This window comes from Lutra lutra, chromosome 4 (assembly GCF_902655055.1).
Source record: "Lutra lutra chromosome 4, mLutLut1.2, whole genome shotgun sequence".
Classification (NCBI taxonomy): Eukaryota; Metazoa; Chordata; class Mammalia; order Carnivora; family Mustelidae; genus Lutra; species Lutra lutra.
This window is the reverse complement of record NC_062281.1, coordinates 23,159,760-23,169,496: the sequence shown is the minus strand read 5'-3', so window position 1 is coordinate 23,169,496 and position 9,737 is coordinate 23,159,760. Positions and strand designations below refer to the sequence as shown.

General features: G+C 39.6%; 1 protein-coding gene across 1 annotated transcript in view; it reads right to left on the bottom strand.

Moving 5' to 3' along the window:
• Positions 1 to 2,010: 2,010 nt before the first annotated feature.
• The window catches only part of EIF3H (eukaryotic translation initiation factor 3 subunit H), a 105,871-nt gene continuing 98,144 nt past the window's right edge, over positions 2,011 to 9,737 (bottom strand). The window contains exons 6-8 of the mRNA XM_047725815.1: positions 5,823 to 5,943; positions 3,697 to 3,829; positions 2,011 to 2,241 (exon numbers count right to left, since the gene is read on the bottom strand). Coding sequence (XP_047581771.1) covers positions 2,144 to 2,241; positions 3,697 to 3,829; positions 5,823 to 5,943 — 352 coding nt within the window. The 3' untranslated portion in view covers positions 2,011 to 2,143. The remainder of the gene's footprint in view (positions 2,242 to 3,696; positions 3,830 to 5,822; positions 5,944 to 9,737) is intronic.

The following is a 9,737-nucleotide window of genomic DNA, read 5'->3' as shown; positions in this document are numbered from 1 at the left end:
TATTTGTTCCTGAAAAATGTCAGAATATAGCACTCAAATCAAATGCCGAACAGAAGCTATTCCCTAACACTACATACTGTGCATTTAATTTCCATTGACATGTTTCCCTAAACAGTTTTTCCCACTACAGTAATTCCTAACCCAAAAACTCCTGAAATCTTCCATTAAGTGTGCACTCGCATCTTACTCTGAATTACGGGTACCTCAACAGTCATATGGAACTTAGTAAGTAACCACAACTTTAAAAAATATATTTGAATCCTGTTATACTCATCTTACACACCATGAGGAAATAGCAATTATGTCTGAACTGATTTCCCTTCTATTTTGCTCTTTGATACTTTAATGGTGTTTTGTTTAACTCACAATAGAATTCCAAATCTAGGCAATTAGAATGCAAGGAAATAAACCAACAGAGTATACAATCCACAAGGACAGAGACCAAGACCGGTTCTGTTTATCAATACATCTCATCTATGTAACACAGTCACACTCAAATTTGTATTGACTCAAATAAGGAAGCATGATGGGTGGGAGTGCAAATCAGTGTAACCTTCTTGAAGGCAATTTAGCAATAATGGTAAAAAGCCTTAGAATTTTATATACTCTTTGACTAACTACTAAGTCTATTTCTAGGAATTTATACTAGAAAAATTAATTCATGTGAGCGAGTACCTGAATTCTAGAATGGTCAAAGGCCACAGCTTTTTTTAAAAGCAAACCCTGCTAACAACCCAATATCCTGAATAAGAACTCAAGAGTGTAGCTCTCACTGTAGTACGTACTGGGCATCTCTTACATATCAACCACTGTTCTAGTGATTTACCCCAATCTTCAATAAACTGCAACACTCATACCCACCCTACAGGATAATACACTTGTCCCCTTTTCTCATCTCATTTGAAGGAAGTGAAGCACAGGGAGGTTAAGCAACTAGTTTAAGGATACCCTAGAGGGAAAAGAGTCAGGTTTCAATCCAGATGCCTGATCCCAGAGCCCCTGTACTACTTCCAAAACAAGGTGTGTATGGGGAGGGGGGAATTTCTCAACTCCCCTCACCCCTTATCCATTCCTTCTGATCTTCCTATGGGCTATGTCTTTAAGGTAAAAATCACAAAATAAAAGTCTCACAGGCATAATCCACAGCTACAAATCTCACTGATTTTGGTGTCACAAATAGCAGGATTTTTTATTAACTTTTTAAAGATTTTATTTATTTGAGGCAGAAACCAAGAGAGAGAACACAAGGGGGGAAGAAGCAGATTCTGCACTGAGCAGACATACACAGGGCTGGGTCCCAGAACCCTGGGATCAAGACTTGAGCCAAAGGCAGATGCTTAAACAACTGAGCCACCCAGGGGCCCCTTGACTGGCTTTCAAATATGAAAAATTAAAAAGGTTTTTCTCCCTTCAGTGTAGTACTGTTCTTAAACTGTTCTTTCCCTAGTTACAGAACTTGATGTCAGAACTGTATTTCACTGTATGGAAAAGATAAACTAGAAGTTCTAAATTAAAAGACACACACACACACACACACACACACACAAAGAATTTCATTTTCAAATAAAATACAGCTTTTTTGATGAAAAATTTTTTAAAAAAAATTCTAGTGCCTGATTAATGACCTATGAGCTTGGGGACTGGCTGACCATCATCTGTGGAAACGAAAAGGCAGACCGACAAGGAGCACTTTACACGATTCCAGGTCTGGGATGAGGGTTGCCTGGGCAAGCGCATGAAACTTGGGCTTCCACGGGCACTAATCTGGGAGCAATGAAGTGAAGAATTCCCTGTAGGTGCCAGGGCCACTCGGTCCGGAGTTAGGACAAGCAGGACTGTATGCTGAAAAACGCGGCGCCTCACAGGGAGCAGCAAAGGTGATGGAGCCTGGAGGTCTGACGTTGATGTAGCTTCTGGTCAAATCTGTTTAATCTTTTGTAGGTAAACAGTATAAGCAAAACAAAAATAAAAAGCTAGACACAATATGTGTAAAATCAAATGAGCAAGCAGTCAAGGTTGTTTTATTTTTATTTCATTATTAGCTAGAAAGACTTTCCAATTGGCAAGTGTAATTTCTTCCAAGAATTGCCCCAACGTGATCTCAAAAGTCCATGTTAACTCCTTTTCTGGAAACTTCCTTTTCTCAGTTGTTGTATTCCTGAAGAGCCTGGGCCATGAAGAGTTTGCCTAAGTTTTGGGCAGTGAACTCCTTGATGTTCTGGCAGTAAGTGTTAATCTGGCCTGTGCATTTGGGAAAGTGAGAAAGAGAGTCACAATGTTCCACAAATTATAAAATGACCTAGAACACTAGGCAAGCAAGAAAATCAGCATAATACACATTCACCAGAATTTTATTTTCTTTTGTTTTGAATCAAGAGTTTATAGGAGTCAATTCCGTTATCCATGCCCTTATAATAAAGAATGCAAATTCTCTGGAAAATAAGCTATCTTCCGCTCTTGGGTACATGGAGACAGAAGAAAAACGACAGCAGTTAATTACGTATTAGCTATCAATCAAAAGGTACTGGCCGTGGAGCTCGGACGCACGTCATACTAAGTGAGAAGCAGCGCCGGCTCTCTTCAGCCAGGTACAAAGGAGATACCAAATCACAGAACTGCAAACAAAATGACCCATTTGACCCTGATGTGCACAGTCCAGTAGTTTTCAGGCTGTGCTCTGGAGATATTAAAGGTTCCTTTTCTGACCCAAGACAGAGCAAAGGCAGAGAGTCCCCATGAAGAATGGCAATCATCACTGCTTTTTAAGTCTTAAAACTAATGATCTAATCTGATGCAACATTTATGCAAGGTATTTTGTATATATAATACAATTCTGCTTGACTTGGACCTTAAGTAAGGAATGTGTCTCAGTTACCCAAATGTAATTGATATGTGTTCTAGAATTTGTGTTAAGAATTTGGAATCTGACCCCCTCCCCGCCCATACACACACACACACACACACACACACACACACACTGAAAATGTGTAAATAGAATTGAGAAATGATGGAATATTAGCTTCCGTTTGAGTGGGATTTTCATTCTAAAAAATCTCTCACAGGCAACCAGCTGATTTAATCAAACAGTATTTAACATTTATACAGAAATAAGGTTATCACAGCTAAATAAGAGCAAAATCAAGTCCTAGCATAGGAAACAAGACTCCACCACAGAAAGGCAGTGTTAAACAGCAGATACTCCCAGACAAAGTATATCCAGAACTGCACCCCTACTGCTACAACATAAGTCAAAGTAAGGGAAATCCTTTTCCTCCAGTCAGAAAACCCAATTCAACTCCAACACCCACATGAAGACGTGGGCTCTGTGCTGGGCTGGAACACGAGAAGTGAGCAGCGTGAGCTGAATGATCTTCTGCAGTATGGCACGTAAACATTTCTCCCGGGCTTCTCCAAAAGACGACTCGAATAAAACCTTCCCACTTTAGGAAGTTTATGATGCCATCTCAAAAATGTTTAGATAAACACAGAGTGAAGAAGCACTGAAAGGACTTTAGAAATAACAAAGACTGACATATTCTTAAATTTCAAAATTATAGGTGCTAGATTCAAATTCATCATTCAACCATCTTAAATACACTAGCTTTTCTGATGTATTTTTCTATTTATAAATCTCTCCTGGTCTTCAGCTTCCTAAGGAACAGAGGAAACGAGCCGCACTCGCACCGGCCACAATACCTGCAATGAGCAGAGAATCCATCCTGGCAGGCGGCTGAGGGGGTTTGAAAAGTTTGGACAGATCCTCCTCAGGCAGCGGGGGTTCCCCTCGACTCTGGCGCTGCATGTTCTCCTGCTGGCGACGCTGCTGATACTAAAATTCAGAGAAGAAATGATGTGGTTATTTTTCCCTACCTGAGGAGAAAAAACAAGACCTCCATCAATTATGCAACCAGCAAAACCCCACTGCCCTGAATTCCAACAATTTTATTCCAACAATTTTATAAATGGTAACCCACGTAACTCCTCCTTCTGAGAAGTTAATAAATATGGCAGCAAAGACCATTTCTTTGTTGGAAACTCCAGTGTCACTCTGAGCTCTAAGAGTCTATAATGATAGGGAAAAAGCAAACTGGTTATGTGGGAAACTGAGGGCTTAAAGGGCAAAGAAGCTCCTGATTAGTGAGTGAAGGAGAGTGATTTTACCATTTATGACAATAGGGTAGATGACAACATTACAAGTATGACTCACCTTAACTGCAGTAACGAAGTAATTAACCACCACACTGGTTAATTTTTTCAACTTTATCCCTACTGACCAAAACGACAATAATGCTGATGATGTTGATACTGTAACATCATCATCATCATCACTATCATTATTATAGTAGTAAATGCTTCTAATCAGCAGTGCTATTGGCTCTATAGCTAAGAATGAATATTAGCTTAGATAATGCTTCAAATACTGTCAAACTGTGGCTTCCTAGGATTCTCAGGGGATATATCCATAGGTATGGATCAACTACAAACTTACTGAGCAAATTACAATCAAGAGGTAACACTTATGGGTCGCTTACAACGGCAGAGGGAAAATACCACACACAGAGCCTTAAAAGGTCAGGTAATGAGACGCTGAAGTAGGCTGTAAAAAATTTAAGTCCTTGGGTTCCTAAAGGAGGAGATTACCTTGCTTTTTGCAAAGATGTCTATACACATTATAGGGTTTGAGGGTAGAAGCTGGACATATCTAAAAAGGGTTATAAATGGTGTTGGTACACATAAACATCAAATGCAAAATTTTAAGACATGTATCACTAGTTTCCAGAAACAAATGTCTCACAGGTGACAGATTTTTAATTTGCTACTCCAGGCTGCATCCTTTCCCTATGGGAAGAACTAGTAGGAAAATGGAATCAAGCAAGGTCCTTCTGTCCTTCCCCCCACCACCCTTTATAAGTTTTTCACTATTGCCATCTTTACCACCCATGCTCTTTTCAGTTAAAAAGTATATACTTTATAGAACTATATGTGTTTTTTAAATCCGAAGTATGGTAAAAACGAAGTATTCTAAATTTCACTATAGATGAACATTGATATTTTAAAAATTTTAGATATAATAGTCTCAGAGCCGCTTAAATTGTAGTTACACTGAGAACTGTAGAGTTAACAACACCTACTTTAAAGTACATTTTCATGAACACACAGTAGTCATAGACAAATGCTTTCATAGATAAACATTCTGGAATCAACCTATCTATGAATCAAATGCTGTAAGAACACTTTAGAGCAATACAGTCCAAAAACAATATTCCAGGAACTGTGAAAATCATGTGGCCTTCAAGAAACATGAATAAAGAAAAGGTTAAATGGCCACAGCCGTATATATGTGCCTATGAGAATATTCAGGTAGTTCTAGGGTTTTTATCTGTATTATACTATCTATTTCACAGCAGTTGGTCTATTATTTCCTATCAAAATTGCTTGCTCTTAATCACAATTGCTCAGTTTTTCAAATGAACTGAAGATTGCTAACTACGCTGCAATGAGCCACTACCAAGCCAATTATAGTTAGTAAAGAAATGAGCTGTGACACTCCAGAATCTCTTTTGCCCCTGATTTTCTCAATAAGTGTGTCTCTTATTTGCATAACACTGCCATCCCAATCTGAGCTTAATATATTGGCTCTCTTTAAAAAAGGTATTTTTAAGTACAACTTAGAAAGAATATTTGGTAATAAATTAAATATGACAGAGTTCCTAGTTAACAGTCAATGCTTTATCAAACAGGACTTTGATCATTTTGAAGAAAACTCTTGAAGCACCATACTTAGAAGTGAATTCTCTGACAAATTTTCTGGTAACACCAACCTGATGTTTCTGCTGCTGCTGTTTACTCGTGTTCCTCATGTATGTGTTATATTTAACTATATCTTGGCTCATTTCATCCACTCTGTCCATCAGCAACTGTAGATTCTTCCCCAAATGGTTGCTGAAATGTAAAGTAAATATACTGACATGTCATACTTTAAAGCTATAGGTCTGCCACTGCTCTAAACACTTCTGAGATATTAAACTGATTTGCCATTTGCTACAAGAATGAGAGCACACATCCACATGAATGCAAGGGGACAGGAAAGAATGTGAGTCAGCCTGTTATCAAACTTTTCATTCTGAACCCACACCTGTAGCCACCAGAGTATCCAAAATAGCTGAGCTTCTTATTATCAGAGCACACATGTATCAGAGTAGAAACTGTTAAACATATCTAGCAGGTTTTCTGTAATGTATATTTTCTCAACAACAAAGTTTAACCTAAGCTCGGTACTCCTGCACCCTTTTCCTTACTTAGCACCATCCCCTCCCCAGCTGTGCTCCAGAGTATTTAAATCAGGAGCCATGGAAAGGAGGAACCATGCAAAGACACTAAGACTTCTGGTACCTGATTCCTCTATCCAGCAGTTTCTAAAAGAACAATAATAGCATTTTTTCTGCAAAGTCAAATGAAAAAAAAAAAAAGAAAAAAAAAAAAAATCTCCTTTCCTCTTGCCCTTCCTAGAATCTACAGTATAGTCATTCACACTTCTTTTCCTCTCCAGAAATTTCTCTTGCAACTCATTTACCAAAATCATTTTATAAAGGGATGTTCACAGGTAGTGCAATGACCACCATATTCATTGATTTCTGCCTGCAACTATCTCCTACCATGGTCAAACCTGCTACTACAAATATGTACTCTAAAAAAAACTAGTAAACAGTATTCACTCATTCATTTCAAGTTAAGTATTAAGCACCTCTTATGTTATGACTTTAGTGATTAGCAAACAGAGAAACAATAATGAATGAGACATTCATAGCCTCTATCATCACTGAGCTTACAAATGATTGGGAGTGGGGCACCTGGGTGGCTCAGTGGATTAAGTCCCTGCCTTCGGCTCAGGTCATGATCTCAGGGTCCTAGGATCGAGCCCCACATCGGGCTCTCTGCTCAGCAGGGAGCCTGCTTCCCCCTCTCTCTCTGCCTGCCTTTCTGCCTACTTGTGATCTCTCTCTCTGTGTCAAATAAGTAAATAAAATCTTAAAAAAACAAAAACAAAAACAAATGATTGGGAGGGGGAGGAGAAAAAAGGTAGAAACACTTTAGGTAGTACGGCTGCCCTATCTCTTTCCCTTATGGAGAGGACAGGCTGAATGCAAGAGATGGGCAAGAACCAGGCAGAAAAAAAGAAAACGTCTGGTATGACTGGAGCACAGTGATGGGTTACAGAAGTCAGACAAACACAGATGGGAAGCCATTAGCTGCACCACAAAACACCCCAATAACAGTGTGAATGAGATCCCTCAACTCCAACATAAATGGTGTCTTTGAGTTGTATGTGTTTGTGATATATTTTGTCTTAAATTTTAAAAATGACCACTCTGGCTGCTACGCACAGAACAGACTGGAGAATAGAAACCAGGGATTAGTTAAGAGTCTATTGTGAGTGCTGGCAAGGATGTGGAGAAACCGAACACCCAGATACTGTGGTGGGAATGTGAAATAATGGTTAAGATGGTAGACTTTATGTTATGTAAATTTTAGCTCTACTTTCAAAACTACATACACACACACATTCACAAGCACACAGAATCTCCTGTGGTATTACAGAGAGAACAGCGGTGGCTTGGACGAGGATGGTGGCCGTAAGCATGGGAAAGCATGAGAAAAACGGGCAGAAAGGAGAGAGAAATCAAGGCTGACTCCCAGTTTCCTGGCTTGAGCATGCCAAATGTTGGTTATGGCATTTACAGAGAAGGGACAGGCTGAGGAAGGAACAGACTGGGAACGTTGGGAATAATGAAAGTAAATCCAGTTACAGTATGATCCTAAACGGACAGTATCTGGAACCTGGAGAAAATTAGCAAGTTTTGGCTCTTTCTTAAATAGCAGAAGATACAGAAATGGGGTGTGTGTCTGTGTGTGTGTGTGTAAATAAATGTACCCCCTAACCTCAGGTCTGGCACTATCTTTATAACCTTGGCCCAGTGACTTGGCCTAATGACTTCATCTTTTCTTCAAATGTTTCACTTTTTTAAAAAAGTGTGGTTTTTTTTTTCAAATTCAGTTTTCATATTTTTCTTATTTCATTTTAATTTTGTGAATCATTTTTTAACTTTGAAATATTTCTTTTTCTTTGGAAACAAGATTAAGTATTGTTTCCGTTTTCTTCTAATTTCTTAACAGCTTGATTTTAACTCACCTCTAATTAAGTGTCTGGGCCAATGGTAAAGGTAAGCAAATAAAATGATTCTTTCTACCAAGTAGCTAGTCAAATGTCCAGATCCACTGATTGATTATATAGTGACACTGTTCTCAACACCTTCTACATTAACATTTAACAATACTCTGTGGTCTAAATGCACTCTTTCAATACACTCGATCGAGTACATACGTACTTTGCTAGTCACTTCGTCTAACACTAAGGATTAAACTATGTGAGACATTGCTGCACTCCACCCGTCCTAGTGAGAAGACAGGAATGCACACAGATCAACACCACACAATGGTGTGATGGCTCTAATAGAATGGAAGCATGAAATACAATCTGGCAGAGCCAGATGAGCGTTTCCAGATTATCTGACTGCTGAATTTAGAGTTTTTGAAGAGAAGCTAGAGACAAGGAAGGTAAGAGGGACACTGCCAGACACTGGGTGAAGGCAGTGTGTTTGGACACTTTGGCATGAAAAGCATAATGCCTTTGAAGAACTGCACAGAAGGGCAGGACTGGGAAAAAAGAGAACAGTGAAACTAGGAGGCAGACAGCAGTCACAGCACAGAGAATCCTGGAAGCCAGGACTAGAAGTTTGGATTCTATTCTAAGGCCAATGGGGAACCAGCCAAAAAGTTAAGCAAAGGAGTAATATGATCATACAATTTGCATTTAGCAAGATCACTATAACGAAAGAGGAAAAGGTTAAAAGCAGGAAGTGAGGAGACTGTGAAAGTAATCAGGAATAGAAATAATGAGGCCCTTACCCTAACGTACCAAAAGACACAGAAATAAGATGAAATCACCCCAGAAATGTACACATGAGAAGACAGACACTGAGGAACACTGATCTTCAGGGATGAGCAAAGAGCAAAGAGGAACCTAACAGAGATGCAGTTGCACAGACTCTAAAACAAGGTATTTCAGAAAAAGAGTCATTAACATAACAAATGTTACCCAGTAACACAGTGATAAAGTCATCCTTTGTGACTTCAGTGAGAGCTCTCTAACAACACAGAGTAGATGGAACACTAGGAAGCCAGACTATAAAAACAGATGAATGCAGGGGGCCTACATGGCTCAGTCGGTTAGCCACCCAACTCTTGATTTCTGCTCAGGTCATGGATCTCGGGGTTGTGAGACTGACTAGGCCCTGCATCACGCTCTGCCTTCAGTGGAGTCTGCTTAAGACTCTCTCTCCTCCTTCCTCTGCTCCATAACCCCACCCCACACTCACTCGCATGCACTCTCTCTCTCAAATAAATAAATGAATCTTAAAAAAAAAAAAAAAAAGTTGCTTCCTCCTCTCTCTCTGCCTGCCTCTCTGCTTACTTGTGATTTCTCTCTGTCAAATAAATAAATAAAATCTTTAAAAAAAAAAAAAAAAAAAAAGGGGGCGCCTGGGTGGCTCAGTGGGTTAAGCCGCTGCCTTCGGCTCAGGTCATGATCCCAGGTCCTGGGTTCGAGCCCCGCATCGGGCTTTCTGCTCAGCAGGGAGCCTGCTTCCTCCTCTCTTTCTGCCTGCCTCTCTGCTTAC